The sequence below is a fragment of the Chelonia mydas genome, chromosome 14 (assembly GCF_015237465.2).
Source record: "Chelonia mydas isolate rCheMyd1 chromosome 14, rCheMyd1.pri.v2, whole genome shotgun sequence".
Taxonomy (NCBI): domain Eukaryota; kingdom Metazoa; phylum Chordata; order Testudines; family Cheloniidae; genus Chelonia; species Chelonia mydas.
Window position 1 is genome coordinate 21,013,363 of NC_051254.2, and position 18,358 is coordinate 21,031,720.

Sequence of the window (18,358 nt, forward strand, 5' to 3'; positions counted from 1 at the left end):
TCCGGTGGTTGGAAGCTGAAGCTAGACAAATTCTAACTAGCAAGAAGGTGCAAAATGTTAACAGTGTGGGCAATTAACCTTTGGAAATACTTATCTAGGGTTGTGGTGGATTCTCCAGTGCATGACCTTTTAAAATAAAGACTAGCTATATATTTCAGAAGAGATGCTCTAGATCACTCAGAAGTTATGGACTTGATGCAGAAATTATTAGATGCTGTTCTTTGGCCTGGGTTATGCAGGAGGTCAGACTAGATGATCATAGTGGTCATTTCTAGCCTTAAAATCTGTGAATCTATTAATATTTTCACCATGAGTGGAAACAAAACAGTCTGTACATCACATTTTGTATTACGGTAAAATGCCTATCATTATGTTGCTATTTATTTTTTACATGCCTATGCTTGGGCCCTTCTGTAATAATAATAGACAAGATCTGAGTGGTTAAATATAATGTGAAATGTTTCTTGATGCCAGGGTTTTTTAAAAAAAGATATTTAAACATTTTTTTCTGATGCATTAAGCAAATTTCCAGACTCAGTAGTGTATTCCCTTCTCCTACAGCCAGGCGGTCATGTCACAAAAGTAGTATCCTTGGAGCAGGTATTGAGACAAAACATCTTACTCTCACAAGAGGTAATCTTTGAACGCTCTTTTACCGTCTGGAACTGGGCAGGCAAAATCCCCATTGACTTTAACGAGAGTTCTAGCTGTGTAAATACAGCAGGATCAGGCCCTTTTCTACCTTATTTTGGTATTATTCCTACTCTTGTCTCTTTTCGATGTGCTGGAATTTTGCATTAGCCATCAAAAGCTAGATAAATAAATACGAAATGCGACTATTCCTTAGAAAACAGGCACCGGTCAGTGTCGGTTGTCCCAGGTTCCCTCTGTTCATTACACTGGTTATTGCCTCAACTCCCCCCAGCCCTGTTAACCTTGATTATTTTGGCATGCTAAGAAGAATAAACAGCTCTCACGCTGCAGCTTCCCCAGCTCGGTTCCTAACTAGATAACTGGGAGGAGAAGAAAGAAGTGTTTGGCCACAGAATTTCGCCTTTCAGGCTTGGGTAAAGCATGGCTGAGTGTGTCACACTCCAGCTGGGTAAGTGGCGTGAAATATGCCCCTCACAGACCACAGCTACAGTGAAAATGTTCCGTGTGTGAACCCAGAGCCAACACAACACTACTGAGGGATCCTCTTTTCTTAAACCCCCTAGAAGTTATTTTGCATGCATGTGTCAAGGCATGGGAGCAATTTGAGACTTTTCCTACTACTTCTCTGTCAGTAAAGATTCCCTCGATCCGAGGTCAGGTTCCGCGGCAGAGTTTGGTAGCAACGGGACGCTTAATTATGGAGAGCAGCCGAAGCGTATGCCGCGAGGTACTCCGCTTCTTTCCAGGGGAACTCATCCAGCTTCTGTCCTTCCCACAAAGAAGATCTGGAAGGGGAACAAAGCTGGAGGCGACATAGGCGCTAAGAAGGTCTGGACTGAGGCTGGCTATGCGCGATGCAGCCACAGGTACAAGAAACAGTTGTCTTAGCTGTAAAAATAATTCACAGCCTAGGAGTTAATGAAGTTTTGAAAGCCCGGGACAGCTGCGAAAAGCATGGGGTGACTGTATGCAAACAAGGGAAGTCGCCTGCTAGAGACCTGGTGGGGGAATTGGTTCGGGAGGTTGCTGGGTTTTCCCCCAAGATTATAAAGAGAAATCAAAGCAGACTTGGTGAGCAGCCAGTGAACTTCGCTAGCTGGGCATGTGGCTTTCTCTGCCCGGCTTGCCAGTCCTCCTGGGAAGAGACAAAAAGGGCCGAGCTGGATAGGGGGGAGATCTGTCACTGCATCGTAACGGATCAGAGAGCAATGAATTGCACTCGACTCCGTTAAGGTGCTGCTTTGATTTGATGGATCTAATTAGTTTATTTATTGCACTCTTGCAGCTAGGAGACCCGGGGGCCGGAAACCCCCCAGCGCTGAGGGCTCAAATGGGTAAGGACTAGTCTAGAGGGAGGTAGCTCGCCTGATCACAGTGGCAAGCACACGGTGTGGTTTCAGAGTAGCAGCCGTGTTAGCCTGTAGCCGCGAAAAGAACAGGAGTTGTGTGGTTTGCCAGCTCTCGCTGGGGGCTGAGGGGCAGCGCAGATTTGCACCGATTCCTACCCACGAGGCTTGCCTGCTTTGGGCCGTCCCGGAGCGAAAGGTCCAATGTTCTGGGCGGGGGAAGCGGGGACGTGTGTTACTGCCGTGCGCGGAGGGTGACTGCTCTCATAAGGAGCGCCCTGATCCGGGGAACTGGAGACCCTCGCCCCTGCTGCCTTCAGCGTACCTGCCGGCTGGCCTCAAAGCTTTTCCGAGACAGGTTTGCAACGAACTGAAACTCAATCGCCTTCCTTTCCTGGCCGAGGGACGCACTAAACTTCCCTCCTCCAGCCAGCCGGGCTGTGCGCGGCGGCGAAGAGATCCCTTTGCATTTCTTCTCTTGGGATGGCTAGGCAATTGCTTAGGCATTTGCTCCATCCCAATGACCAGTTTCCGAGAGGCGACAGACATAACCGCACAAACCCCTGGAAGATCCCAAGGTAGCTTTCGATAGCTGGGCTCCACGGAGCTTTTCCCGTGCAAATCGGCCAAGCACACAGACTACACACACGGTTTCCTACCAATAAAACTTGGGAGTGTCGCTTTGACAAGTTCTGGGGACTTATCAACCAATCCTCTGTCTATAAATCACGACAAACAAATTGCAAATGTCTTTGCCACAGAAGTGTGGGGGGGAATTAGTAGCTCCATAGCTGGTATGGCCAAACGAGACAGATATTTGCCCTGGGTTGTTTTCACTGCGAAATTGACATGTCTCTACAACACGATCTTAACCGAGTCCGGCTTGTTTACAATCTGTAGTTCTCTTTTGTTCTTTGAGTAGGAATACAAACACGTGTTTGTTTGTTTTTTCCTCTGGCCTTTCCTCTTTCAAGGGATCATTACCAGGTATCTGTGAAACAGCACATTAATCTCTAGGAGGTCCCCCCACCCCGTCGAGAATACGAAATGTTGGTTTAAAAAATCAACCTGAAAAGTGATAACGCAGATTCTATTCAGGTGGATTCAAATCTGGTCTGCCCTTCAGTCGAATTTGTGTACGCTGTAAGAATTATTTTTAAAAATGATCTAAGGGTGAATAATGATCATATTCTGCGAAACATCTTCAACAGATTTAGACCGAGAAAAAAGTGCTTAAACTCGACAGAAAAAAAAAATCGGATTGCCCTTTTCTTTTAAACATTATTTCATTCAAGGGCCCGATCTTCTCTTGTTGAATCCATTGAATCTCTCTACACACTTCAGAGGGAAGCGACTAGCAGTGATGATCCATAAGCAGAACTGTATTTTCCTTGGGAAGAAATGTTGTTAACTTTGTATTATCCCTCTTTCTTCCAGACACCCTCTCCTCACCCCCACTAACTCCTATGGAAACCCAGTGTTGTGTTTTCTTGCAGCGCTTGTTTATTTTGACAACAGCAAACGAAGACATATGTAACTGAACGATCCAGGCTGGTTTAAAGCCCCAGGGAAGAAGGAAAATGTTGATTCCCCTTAATAACTCCAGAAGCGTTGCATTTTGTGTGTCCGGAAACCATGCGCCTACATCTAAAATGAGAGTCTTTGTGCCGGTCCCCTGTCGCGAAGTTGAGTTTGTCTCGAAGTCTCTCCCCCCGGGACTGAGCACTGACCGTCTTGTTCCCTGGGTGTGGGTGTGATCCGCATTGGCCCGCCAACCTTGCCCATTGTTCTAGGCTGCGGAGGGACCTCCGCTTGTTTCAGAAAGTTCCTCCGGCGGGGTTTCCAGGGGCTGCCGATCCGCCCGCCGCCCGGCTGGAAGGGAAAAGGGCCATTGGAAGGCTGCATGTTGCCACTTTCAAACGGATCGCTGGGGAAACCTGTGTCCCTTGGCCATCCCGGTCACGCGTGTAATTACTGCCGCGGGGACAGGCCAGCTGCTGCCCCAGGCAGTGGGCAACAAAGCAGCTCTTCCCCCCGGGTAGCACCATTTTCTACACGGGGAAAGATTCCAAGCCATTCTGCAGGCTAGCCACAGAGTGAGGTGGGCAGATAACCCCCGCTATTACCCCAAACACGCTGCCTCTTTCTCTCTGCAAACTTCAGCGCACTTGCACTGCAGTCCTGAAGGGCCTTTAACGATTATCCCGCTGTTAGGGAAAGACAAAAATAATGAGGCAGCCCGCTCTGATAAATACAGCAGCTCTCTGCTCTATGGCTGGGGGCATCCTGCTTTGCCATGAACCAACACAACCCAAAACAGACCGACCTGGCATCCCGCAGGAAAAGAAAATGAAATCGTTAAGTGTGGGGCGAAAGCAAGAGGGTTTATCTATTTTGCAAGTCGAGCTAGGGAGGTCTTGTTGGTTTTGCAGAAAGAAAGAAAGACAGACAGACAGACAGACAGACAGACAGAAAGAAAGAGTAACGTGGCATGACAATATTTTTCTTTCTTAATCTTAGGAGCATTTGTCCATGGAATATGCATTCTTCTGCCCGCAATATAAATATAAAAAGCACAACTGTATCGAATTTATCAGCGAATTTCCCCTTTTCCTTCCTGCATCTAAAGCGCGTTACTTCATTAAAAAACAAAACACCCCCCACTAAGTACTAAGGTCATTAGCTCCCCGTTTGTCTCTCTCCCTGGCTTCGTCTGCCTGCTAACTGCGGTTATTACAGTTAAAAGTCTCCGTCTCTAAAGAACACTTTAAAGTTCGCCTCCCCCCTGTGAGCAACCGCACCAGGCTAGGGCAAAAGTGGGAGAGACAGAAAGAAAAACGAAATGTTTCCAGGGAAGGTAGAGCGGCTCCGACAGCGAAGCCCCCAAATGGAAACTCCGGGCAGCGATTCGCCAGGAGGGGAAACCAATGGCCTCCCCTGGGGTAGTTCTGAGGTCCTTGCGCTGTAACTTGCCAGCCCTGCACCGGGGAGCCAGGCTGGTGCAGAAGGAAGTCCCTATGGCTGGGAGCAGTGCAGTATAGTATCGGAGTGGGCGGGAGGGAGCCCTATATATTGCTGGAGAGAGATATAGCTAGCTATATGGCTGACTGCAAGGCTATATAAAGTACTTTTGGGACAGGGGATCTACCTATATCACCATTATATATTGCTGGGGAGCAGTGCCATATACTCCTGGGGGTCTGGGAGCTGCGCTGATTGCCGGGTAGCAGTGCCATGCGCTTTTGGGAGTGGGGCCCCCCATCTATATTGCTGGTGGCAGGGCTCTCTCTATGCACAGCTGGAGGGTGGGCGCTGGAAGCAGCACTGTCCGCTCCTAGGCGTCTCCTTTCCTCTTCATCCACTAACCGGGTCCCTTCAGCCAACTACATTCATCATTGGGTTGACGACCTTCCCCGGACGATCCCTGCCTTTCGGAGCCAGTATCCCTCCCCGCCCCCCCTCCACAACCTCCTTGTGTGCGCGCGCTCGCCACATCTGGCTGCGACTCGCTGCACATCTGGGCGGGTAACGGGGCTGTCTCCAGCGCGCAGCCCAGGCTCCCCGGCTGCGTGGCTGAGCGCGGAGGAGGAATGAGTTCGGGGCAGGGGGTTGCTGATCCACCCTCCCCGTCGCCTTCCTTCCACCCCCCCACGCCCCCAAGGAGCCTTGACTCCACAGCCGCCCCTGCCCCTTGAACGGCTCATTAGCCAATTAGAATCGCTAATCACCTCCAGCCGCCCCCCAGCGCCCCGCCCCGCCGGAGCAGCCTGCATTCCCGTTGGCTGCCTTGCTATCAACAAATGGAGCTAATTATCATAGGGAGCCCGGCTCTTATAGGCCACCGGGGCTGCCTATCACGGGCGACCGCTTCCCACCCCTCCTCGCCGGGCTGAGGGGCTGCCCGCTGGAGGCCGGCGCTCGGGCAGTCCGGGGGAGGCTCTGCGAGGGGCCGGTCGCAGGCACGCTCCCGGGGAGCAGCCGCGGGGCGCTGGGGCAGAGGCGGCGATGCTGGGCGCGCCGCGCGGAGCCTGCTGAGTGACTTGCCCTGGGGCAGTGGCCGTGCGCCCCGGGGAGCGCGGCATGGCACCCCGAGCCTCCCCGCGCTAGCCTCTCTCCGGGAGCGCAGCCCGCCTCTGCGCTGCCCAGCGCGGCTCCCGAGCGGCTGGGCAGAGGGGCACCCCCGCGCGGCGCTGGGGCTCGACTGGCGGGGCCCGGGAGCAACCCCCGCGGCGGTGCCCGTGCGCTGAGCCATGCTGCCCGGCGCGCAGGCGGGCATATGGGACAGCGCCTGATCTGCTGCCTCGATGCGCCCAGCGCCCTGCAGCCGCCGCCGCCGCTCCTCCCGGTGAGACGGAAACTCCTGCTGCTCTGCATCATGCTCTTCCTCTGGCTCTACATGTTCTACTCCTGCGCCGGCTCCTGCGCCTCGGTGCCCGGCCTCGCGGGGAGGCCCGCTGCCGCTGCCGGGGCTGGGGAGGCTGCCGCCACCGCTGGAGCGCGCGGAGAGGGTCTCCAGGTGCTTTCCAAGCTGCTGCGCCGGGCGCCTTCCGGGGGAGCCCAGGGGCTGGCGGGTCCCGCCGCGGCTTCCCCCTCGGAGCTGCGGGAGGAGCAGAGCGCGGCCCCCGACCCCACCAGCCCCATCTCCAGCTTCTTCAACGGCTCCGGGACCAAGAAGCTGCCGCAGGCCATCATCATCGGGGTGAAGAAGGGCGGCACGCGGGCGCTGCTGGAGTTCCTGAGGGTGCACCCCGACATCCGGGCCGTGGGGGCCGAGCCCCACTTCTTCGACCGCAACTACGAGCGGGGCTTCGCCTGGTACAGGTACCCCCCTGCCCCCTCCCCTCCATGTGCCTCCTGATGCGTGTGCGTGATTGAAACTTAACCCCTGCGGGGTCACTTGGACCAAACCCATAAATCAACTTCCTCACCCTCCAGGCCATTTCTGCTTCATTTCTCCCTCCAGGGGAGGGGGGGTTCCACTTACACCTTTTATACAGATCCATAATTTATAGCCTCAGATCAGCAGTAGGAATCGCCCGCCCCCCGGAACATACAAGAGATGCTGCTCCCGGAGCTTTCCCTAACTTCGCTTTTTGCAGCGGGAAAAGGTCTAAATGAGGTGCAGCTCCGGATTGGCTTTTGCCCTGGCCCACGCTAGACCCACCCAGTGTGTATTTTTCCCTTTCTAATTTCTCCAGCCGGACAAGATTTCCTGTAAACTGCCCTCTGTGGTAATAGATGGGGAGCTCTGCTTTATATATATAAAAAAATCGATATGTCCGCTGGGGATTCCCATTACCGCAGAGACTCCAGGGGGAAAAAATGTAGAAAGTTTATTTTTCTTCTCTAGTTGGCTCCGCAGTGGTTGTCCTGTTCTGCTATCGGAGGGGGCGGAGGGTGGGATTGTTTCTCTCTCAGCGCGATATAGAAATTGCAAAAAATAGTGGCTTCTCCCTCCAATTAAATTTGAATCCTGGAGAACCATTCAGCTACTTTCTACTATCCCCTCATAAGGCGGCGAGCTACGCGAGGGAAATGCTTCAGAGGGGAAGCCCTTTGGTTAGATCCGTTCCTTGTTTCTGACAAATCGGCGAAGAAATCCGGGGGGCACCTGGTTTATGGGAGGATCGGGCGCCTAGATTCTGCTGCTATGTCCGGCGATAGCCATCTGGGCCACTGAGCCAGGATCGGCCCATAATTTGTAAGATTACCCCGTATGGTTAGGACTGGTGTTCTCGGTCAGGCTCTTGGCTGACAGAAAGTCAAGCGCTGTGTCCCGGTTCTGTTTGCTGAAGGCAGCTCAGCTGGTGATTAAAAAGCCCAGATAAGGCCGCTGGGAAAGTCCCCACAATTTAGAAGATGGAAACAGTTCTTTAGTGTCGTGACCGATGGGGCAATGCAGGTGCCCCTTCCCATCGTGCACCATTTCACCAGGAGCTGCTTTTTCAGGTTCGGCATTTGCCAGTGTCCGTATAAACGTGCCCCTGACTTTAATTCCTCGCATGTATTTTTGGCGCCCGTCGTTTGCTTTGGCCAGACGGGGTTTGATCGCTGAGAGGGAGGCAGCTTTAGCATGGAGCAGGGATGTAGTGATCTCTGTTGGGAAGAAAGGGACACTGCAGCATCTCTTCCAGCGCATCAGACCCTTCTCGGCTCCTTCTTTGCAAAAGGGAATCGATCCAGACCTCCGGTACCGTTCCGCAGTAACGCGAACCGAACTGAACCAACTTTCTTTGAGCGTTCGCAATACCCGTTGTTTGGGTTTTATCGATAAAACAAAATAAAACGCCCCCCTCTTTTTTTGCCTTAAAATAAATTTTGATCATGAAAAGTTTAGAGGGGAAAATACTTCAGATGCACGGGATCCTTTTTGTCCGTTTAAATGCCAGAAAAGCGTTAACTGTCAAATGTCTCTGGATTGAGACTGATCTCAGCTGCTCCAGTGTTATGAGTTTTGTGTTTGTTTAGAGGCTCTGGGGTGCAAACTCCAGTTTGCAGTAAATTATTAGTTTAAACTAGATTTGCCCCGCAGTGTTGGATAATCTGAGCCCGATTTGCTTGAGGGATTTGGAAAGAAAGAATCCCATCGATAGAGTTCCTGAAACATTGCTACCGCTTCGTGTCTCTTTTTTTCTCTTTTTGCACCGCGTTCCCTTTAACTTCTGCGGTCCAACGTGTCTGGACTCGGCCGAGCTGAGTAACAGCCTCGTATTAACGCTTTGTTCTTCTTTCTCCCCGCTTGCCTTGCGGTGCCCAAACACGGGTTTGCTTTGGCTGTCTCTCTTACCAGCGTGATGTCTCTTGCTTGTTTGAATTTTGTTTAAAACTGTGTTGGCAGCAGGGTTGTAAAAAGTCTTGTCTTCAAAACAAATCCGGGCTGAAAAAAATAAATTCCCAAAAGAACAAAATTGTGTGTGTGTAAGGGAGGGACTGCAGAAAGAAAATGCAGCTCCGGGGAGACTGCAGTGATTTGATTGTCCTCTTCTCTCCGCCCCCCCCCCCCCCCCCAATTATTTCTTTATTCTGAAGAGTTACAAAAGTCTGGAAGTTTGCTGGATGATGAAAGGCAGCTAGTGCACCATGTCCCAGGCTGCGAGCTGCCTTGCTTTACCCTGCAGCTATATTGTTGGGGTGGGGGGACAGAACAGCAAAACCCTGTAAACTCAAGGCGCTGGTGAGGACTGAGTGGCAGGTGACGGATCTGTACAGAAAATCCAGGGGAGAAAAGTTAGCCCAACTTCAGGGGGAAGGGGCAGGCTGTTCACCTGCAGCCTTCATCTGCCTGGTTCCCTTTTCGCTAAGCTGTGAGCACAATTCCTGCAAGCCCAGTTTGTGGCGCTTTTTGACAAATGGAAAGCGAATAACTTCCACTAAATCCTAGTATCGGCGGTAGCCGTGTTAGTCTGTATCCACAAAAACAACAAGGAGTTTGGTGGCACCTTAAAGACTAACAGATTTATTTGAGCATAAGCTCTCCTGGGTAAAAACCCCACTTCTTCTGATGCATCTGAAGTGGGTTTTTCACCCAGGAGAGCTTATGCTCAAATAAAATCTGGTCAGTCTTTAAGGTAACACTAAATCCTAGGAGACAACGGCATCTGACGAATTGAGAACTAGACCCGACTTCACGTTGATGGGAGGGGATCAATAAATAGCTATAGATTTAAAATGCATATAATAAAGCATGAGTGTGCAAGCCTAATTAGTAGCTCTGTATCGTGTGTCTATAGACAGTCACACAATCATGTCATTAAATATATACACCTACGACTTTTATATATAAAGTAGCCTGGGTGCATTTTAAACAAAATCAGTTGTCTAATTCTACAATAGTCAGATTTGATTGTCTTGCAGTAAATAATGTAAAGCATGAACGTCACACTTATTGTATACTCGACTGCTTTGTAGCTGTAGGTTGACTTTCTTTTTTTTTCCTTCAAGAAAGATGATTATTATTTTATTATTTTAAATCTGGTTAGTTTTTGAAAACATTCAGGCATATAATATTCTAACTCCAGAACAGACTCTATTAAATAAAGGAATGTTTCCATTTGAATTGGAGTAATTAATTTAATCCCCAAAGAAAGGTGAAGGTATAATCTGTGTCAGCTGGAAAACATTTGGTGGGAAAGGGGAAAAAAATGAACTGTAAACCAAGTGAAAAATCCAGTAGCACCCACAGTGTTCGTTAGGGATGTTAGTTACAAAACCCTGTTAGTACTATATATTTAATTCTTTGCTGATTTTTAAAGTGAATGGGTACTTGTTGATTTCAGAGGTGGTGGAGTCCAGCAAAAGAAAATACTTTATTTTGTTGCAATAAAACAGAAACCAAACTAGCTATTACTCTTCGGTTCAATCTTTCCCTCTTTCATTCAGGGACGTGGTACAGAAGTCAAATCTATTTTAACTGAGTCCTGAAACTCATAAGCAGACACTGAAGTTAATGGGAGTTCTGTGTTAAGACTGTATGGGATCTGGCCCATTCAAAGTCTGTTAGTCACTTCAGGTATGTGCTTAGGACACTTTCTTGGGGGGGAGGGTGGTAAAGGTGGAATCCCTTTTTTTTTTTTTTTTCTTTTTTTCAAGATCTTCCAACAACAAAATTCAAAGCACCAATGTGTCAAGTTTTTTTGTTTTTATTTATTCAGCAGTTCAGAAACAGGCTCATTAGCAGAGCCTAAGAGGAGCCTGGTAATCTTAGCACTATTCTTGCTTTCAAGGAAGATTTATTAAGGGAGTCAAAACAGGTTGGGGGTTTTTTGTTTTTGTTTTTTTTAATATTCTCCCCAAACTAAACACAAAATTAATGAGCAAAACTGTCAGGGTGACAAACATTAACTTCTACACTAATCTCTGCTGAAAGAGCAGCATTAGGATCCTACTGCAACCAGGGCAAGATGATTGCCTGGAAAAATGTAAACGCCTATCTATAAAAATGGTGGGTTCTCTCCCACCCCCGTGCTCTGTCCTGCACCTTCATTTCTCTGCTCCTCCTGCAATCTGCTCTGGGTGTAAGGTCTGATCAGTGATCTAAACCTATCAACCGAATTCATCCAAAACTTTACTCAAACTTGGGAGTTAACGTTTATTTTAATTCTATTTAAATTTCAGTGTATGTATTTGAACTGTAAACTCTAAACTAGGGTCTGTTCCCCCCTCCAGCCCCCCCAATAGAATTAAAAAATAGATGAAAAGATTTTGTTTGTCTTTCTATAACTCTTCATTATTAATGCACTCCTGAATCCCCATCTTGCTTGAAAGCAGTGGTAATTTAAATTATTGCAGGGATTATGAAAAATAATGTAACAACCTAGCCCATAAATAAGGATGACTTGTATTTATACATCACACAAACAGTGGTGGTGCTCTGCTCATAACATTATTAAAATGGGAGGGAATGGAAGAGGCATTTGTTACCCTAGATCAAGGTTTAGACTATATATACACCATATATATGGCCCATGTTGTCTGTTTGGGATAGTCAAAAAGAACTTATTGCCTGACTTGTATAAGGTAGACTTGAGGGGCTGTAATGCTGCAGAGTGTCTCTTCGGCACAAACTGCACTGCTCACAACCGGTTAAGTGGGTAATGATTGTATAGGTTGATAATCCCAAGAGCTACAGTGGCAAAGCAGAGGAGGAGATTTGCATTAAGCATCAGAATTTAATTGTATTTCCACTTGGCATAACAAGGCACCATTAACCTAAACAAAAGACATTTGTGGGTGATGAAGCTCATTAAAGATGTTGATTGGGTGATGGTTTTTTTCTTCCCATCCCTCCCCCCTTCTGTTTGCTGTGATTCAGGACTGCTGTGAGAAAAGAAACGAAACAGTCATCTGCCCCCGTAATCAAGTTTGCTTTAGACTAGGACTGGAGTGCTTCAGATTTTACTTAGTTTATTCACTCTCATACTGTCCCGGATCACTTCCTCAGAGTTTACATGCTTTTGAAGATGAGGTGGAAATACTAATTAAAAGCTGTGGTTTTGAATGATTCTTTCTTTTCCCTGTCCACCCCCCCAAAATCAGTATACAACATGTTTGCAACTTAATAGTTACTTAAACTCCGGTGCCAAAAAGTGTTTGAACACTAGATAGTTTGTCTAATAGCAAATTTAATAAGGGAAAATATTTATTTAGTTATCTATCGTGCAAATAATTTTAGCTTGTTTTCCTCTATTGAGGTTAACAAGCTAAAATTCTATCCACAGGTCAATTATAAATTGAGGTTTTAATAGTAAACTTAAAACTGAACTATTTTATACAAAACCATAAATACTGCTCAGTTTGTGAACACTACTTTTTTTCCCTCCACTTAACTTTCAAGATTTTGTGTGTTGCTTTGACGTATTTAGGATTAAATTCGCTTCTGCTATTGAAACAAGCTAACATAGCATGAAAATGTTAGCAGAACCAGATCTTTCTTTTGACCATACGAAAAATATAGTGGTATCACTCCAGGCTGTGCTGTGTGCCCTGTGACTGGAACTTCTTTGTTGTTTGGTGGTGGTTAGAATCTGTATGAATTAGGAGAGAATTAATTTTGTAACTTTTTGCATTAGTAGTTCATATTAGGATAGTGTCTGTCTCTCTCTCTCTCTCTCACACACAGGATCAGTTTCACCACTGATAAATTGCTCAGATTAGTCATTTTGGGAAGCAGAATGAAGATAATTAATTCATTACAGTGGAGTTGCACTAATGGGGCTAAAACTGGTTAGATACCAGGTTCAGTGTTATGTGGGTGGCGTTTCAGAGCAATAGTAAATTTATGAACTCCTTATCTTCAATGGCAGTGGGGTTGGAATTGCATGGTTGGGGGTAGGAGCTATTCAATTCTAAAATCTACAGTTCTAGGGCCTGATCCTGAAAAAACACATAGTTTACCCACAAGCAGTCAATGGGACTACTCATAGGGTTTAAAGGATCGGGGCCTTAGAGAGCAGTAATCTAGGCTTTATAAAAACCATAGTCCTGCAAGCACCTGCTTAACTTTGCACACGTGAGTAGTCTCTTGGAGCCAATGGAACTACTGTTGCATAGCATTAAGCATGTGCATAAGCAGCCTGTAGGAGCATGGTGAAGATTGGTATGAATATTTCAAATTGTCAAATCAAGATTAACAAAATACTGACATTTAAAGAAACACAAACTTTTTTTTTCAGTGTAAAAGAATACTAAAAATAGAACTCTAGATGGAGTTAAATTTGAAACCCTGTGAGTTTAAGTAGCAGCTGTGAAGATTTCAAGCTCTCCAAATTTTAATTTTAATGCATTTTGAGGGAGAGACGACTCCCGCCCTCCAACTTCTGTTAGCAAAACATAAAATAAGGTCACAATGTGTGCTGCATTGGTTACTGAGAGGAGTAGATACAATCTAGCTAAACGGAAGTCTCTTTGAAATCACTTACTACCAATTCTGGGACTTCAGCAGTGTACTGCCAACCCTACAGCAGTTAAGGTAAAATAAAAAAGCTAACTGCATTTATAATGCGGTATTCTGAAATGAGAACCTGCATGTTACAAGGGAGAAGAGCTGTCAAGATTTATTAGCAAAAATGGTGTTGAAGGTGTTGAACTCTGTTTTTAATTAGGCATCTAAATTAGACCATAAAATGGTTGATTAATCTTTTACAAGTGAAGGGGGGAAAATAACTAAAAGTAATTTAATCATAAATGTTATCCCAGATGCAGTGAGTTGGGAGACTGTCAATATTTAAAAGAAATATTTTTGCTTTACGTTTGGAAATGCCAGTATTCAATTTATTCACGTTCATTCTGAAGCGATTCATTGGAATAGAAATTCCTTTAATAGTTTGGGTTGGAGCTCTAGCCCCTTACCTTGTAAACACTTATGTACTTTTGTAACTTTGCTTATGCAAGTGGACCCGTTGATTTCAACGGCATGTGATGAAGCGTAAAACTTTGTCTCCAAAATGGCTTGAGATTGGGAATTTAACAGCCACTTTTTAAAAGGGATTTAAGCTTCTAAATCACTAGGCACATTTGCAAATTATACCTGAAAGTTATTCATGTGCCTAAGTGTTTGCAGGATTGGGGCCTAAGTTTAGCACTTAAAAATGAATATTGCAATTGGAAAATGAACATTTCAATTGCCAAACAGCTTCACAGTTTATAAATGTCACAAACTAAAAATCTGACAGCACATCACTCTTTTTTATTAAAATAACTTTTTGCAAATTTCTAACTCTCTGATCCAAATAAGCTAAAGGAGTTTGACCATATGAATTAGAAATAAGATTCTGTCTCCAAACTCCCAGTGACTTAACTGAGCCTCAGCATGTTTCAAGGTCCTGCATATTTCCATAATCTCCCCATGTTTTAAATTTAAGTTGATGTCAGACAGGATAAAGAGCTGTAGCTGAATAATAAAATTTCTTATTTTGTCATTCACATAACCAGAAAATATAAACTGCTATGAATTACTCACTGTTCAGCTATATGCATACTGCCCCTGATCCTGACTCTACGAACATTTCAAAACTATTCACAAGTATTCCCACTGAAGTCAATGGGGCCTCTTGCATTCGTAAAGTTACTCATATGCATAAGTGTTTGCAGGATTGAGTGTTCGTTGCACAAATCAGACTGTCCAGTTTTAAAACTTTAGATCTTCTTTTGGTATATTTCACCCTAGCAATATGTTAATGGAGATATTTAACCCCGAGGTGGTGGTAGATCTTTGAGGAGTTGGTACTTAGTTTTAGTTGAGAGACAACTTAACTTTTTTTTTTTTTTTTAAAAGTTGACTCCTGCAAGGCACAACTTCCACTAGAACTTGCTTATCTAGATAAGTTTCCTTTCTGGAATGGTATTTGTGACTAATAGTGTTCAATATATCATTTTTGTCTGAACTGTTACTTTATAAAGTATAAAGGATGTTGGCTTGTGAAGGAGAAGCAAAATGGTGGTTTTTATTTTTTTTTCTCTGCTTAATTGTTTACAAGGTAAAGGGGTTGTTGAAGCGAAACAAAACATGATTTTCTTCTGCTGCAAAAATAAAGCAAAATCAGATAATGTTGGGGAAATATAGTCCCTGAAGCAGCAAAGTGATAAGAGGGGAAAAATTGAATGGATTTTCAATAGCGAGATAGCTGGAGATCCAACAGAAACAAATTCTGTAAGCATGTTGCATTTTTTCTGGTAATTAATGCAGCATGTTAGCTGCTTCAAATGAGAATATTTACCATGACAGAAAAGAAATAAGATCCAGCCATTACTGCAAACTAATTATAAGTAGTGTGTGGAATTTTTGATATTTAATAAGCTTCCTCTTTGCAATTGTCTCAGAAAATTGAAGTGTGCAGCATTAACAACCTTGTGCATTTGTGGTGGGGAGAGAGGCAAGGGAATAGCCTCTTGTGGTCTGGTATATAATGCAATTGCTGTTTTACAGGACTGCCAGAAAACTCACTCCTTCTTGCAAGCCTAGAATATCAGGTCTATGACATTTTGAAACTATTTTCTCTGTTTTTATTTGGGGCAGCAATAATGATATTCTTAAATAGTACTAAGAACTTAAGTCGGTCTCTCAATAAGTATAACTGACCCTATATTGCTTGCTGGATTATTATATATATATTTTTAACAACTTTTCCATCTGCTGTAGGGCCGGTTTGCTGCAGTGCCAAGCACTTCCTGCAATGTGCTGAATATCCCTAGTTCCCCACTGAATTTTTATTTAGACTACCAGATTGTAGGCTTTGTCTGTGTGTGGAAAGTGCCCTCGTGCTGTAATCTAAATAACAGCACCATAACGTACAGTGCTCTGGACAAAACACTGATGGAATCCTTGCCTTGGAAAGCCAAATTTTAGGGTTTGATCCTCCTGCAAGTGCTGAGTCCCTAATCTCTGATTTTTAGTGAGAGTTGTGGCTGCAGATTCAGGCTCGTGGGCATGTCTGGTTACATGTGGTTTATCTATTTCAAGCATGGTAATAACTGCATTTATGAAAATCTTCTTAGATTACTTGGCACTTAAGGAATCTCAAGGATCCGGGCTCCGTTGTGTTAGGTGCTGCTTCACGGTGACTCTGCAGAGACTTGGTGAGCCGTGAACTTCCTTACCACAGGAACGTCACAATTGCCATAATGAGCAAATTGTCCCATAGTGCCCCCTAGTACCTAGTCAGAGCTCTAGAAAGGGGGTAGGGGGATAATTAGTCTCAGAGTCAAGTGGTTTATTAATGATATGGGGTAAAACCCTGGCCCCAATGAAGTTAACAGTGAACTTTCATTGACTTCACTGAGGCTGGGATTTCACCCATGATTGCTGCAGCACTATAAATACCTGCTTTACAGTGGTAACAGGTGTGTGGTTCCAACACCTCTTGCAGCAGATCTGTGCAAACTATTGATAAAGCAACAAGGATCCAATGCAGCCAGGTGCTGAGTGCCCTCCACTACCACTGACAGCATCTTCCAAGGGCACTCAAACCTTGCAAGATCTTGCTTTTAAGGATGCAAAGCGATCTCTTACAATAAACTTCAGAGTGACCTGGACTGGACCTGGATTCCTTTGATTAAAAAACTTCATGCATATGAATCATAGCATCTGTACAAAGAAGGCAGGCTTCTCTAGCAAATGTCGTTGAGTTGCACTTAACTGGAACGAAAGCTACAATTTATTTTTTAAATAAGGCTTTTTCTTTGTTCTTCTGTTTTTGGATGGCTTCTCTTTAACATTTTTGATCACTTTGGGATCATTGCTCCTTTTCTTTCAAAAAGAGATCACGCTATTATTGAGCTTGCCTCGTACAGCCCACCCCCAAATCATTTGTCATGTGGGATTTTTTCCCACCCACTCATTAATGTTTGCAGGCAAGAGTCCAATAGGATTTTAAATGGGGCTATCACTACTTCTGTGTCTTTTTTTAAAAAAAACAACAAAAAAACATGCTCTCCAAGGCACTTATTGCCTCCAGTCAGATCCTGACAGATCCAAATGACATTGTCTTAGTGACTGTGTGGAGTTATGAAGAAAATGGCCCCAGAAAGGAGGGGTGGACTGCTATGATCAGTCAGCAAGGCCCTTGTGTTTCATGGGATCATTCCTTTAGATCTGAGGAGGGTTGAGTTGTTCAAACAGATGGCAAAGATTATTCGTGTTGCTGGGCTTTCAGTGCGCTACTCTGTTTCAAGCACATTGCCTGATATGACGCACGTGATGAGTTCTTCCCAGCACGATGCTGAGAGGAGCTACATTGTCTGCTGTGATCAGGTTTCATAGCCTCACCTGTTGAGTTGTTGAACTTTTTCAAAGTTGACCATGCATTTGGGGGGTGGGTGTGAGGCTTATTTGGGTGGTGGATCTGCCTGGCTAATCTGATTAGTGCGATACTCTGTGGCATGTCATGGAACATTATGCTAGCAATTGGCATCAAAATAATTGGAAGAGAATCCCTGGTGCTTAGTATCTTTTATTAAAGTGGACAAGGTGAACTCTTTAACTTATGCAGCTGAATATCTTCAGCTGCTTTCTGGGAGGTAGAAGGCTTTGATTGTCATTTGAAAAATGTAGGTGCCAAACTTTTATTTCTGACTATGTTCTACTGCCAAACCGGTTCGTTCTTTCCTGCCCTGCAAAGGGCTGAGTACCGTCATCGACAAAAAAACTGAGGATGTTGAGTACTTAGGAAGAGGGGGCTTTAATTGTTTAATTGACTTAAGATGGAATAACGGCATAGACCTTGGGCTCCTTGTAGTAAGAACAAAGTATAGTCCTCTTTCAACGTGAACACTCCTCTCTTGTGTTGGTGTGAATACCAGTAATCAGTGGGTTGGGGGATAATTAATAGGCCAGGTCTGTGTTGGACAGTGGACATATGGGCTCCAAAGGACAACAAATACCAGGTCACGATATTTCGGCAGTTTAATGAGAAGGTCAGGAAGTCATCAGCTGCTACCTGGTTTCACCATGTGATGTTTGAGGAGTGACTGGAGTGATGCCTGTGTGATTGTATATTAAACTTTCAGGCACAATAATGTTACATTCAAAATAGTCCCAGAGATCTAAAGTGCAGAGAAGTTTACTTATCTGCTCTCATTCGTGCTCCAACAATTTTTCACATCTCTTTACTTGTAATGATTTAATTTAAACTTGCAACCTCACTAAGAAACCAAATTGGGCTGTAATGTTACACGTAACACTTCACATATTTTTTTTAAAAAGCTTGCAAAGAATATCAAGACACTAGTGATAGCAAAATCTGCTTTTCTTTCCCCTCTCCTGCCCTCCTCCCCAGCTGGGTGTTCCAATCTAAATGGGATTTTTTTTTTTTAACTTCACCTCCTAAGGATCTGATCATGCAATTTGATTCACATGACTAGCA

General features: G+C 45.3%; 1 protein-coding gene across 1 annotated transcript in view; it reads left to right on the plus strand.

Moving 5' to 3' along the window:
* The first annotated feature begins 5,898 nt into the window (after positions 1–5,898).
* The window catches only part of HS3ST3B1 (heparan sulfate-glucosamine 3-sulfotransferase 3B1), a 47,821-nt gene continuing 35,361 nt past the window's right edge, over positions 5,899–18,358 (plus strand). The window contains exon 1 of the mRNA XM_007072501.4: positions 5,899–6,821. Within this exon, the coding sequence (XP_007072563.2) occupies positions 6,277–6,821 (545 nt within the window). The 5' untranslated portion in view covers positions 5,899–6,276. The remainder of the gene's footprint in view (positions 6,822–18,358) is intronic.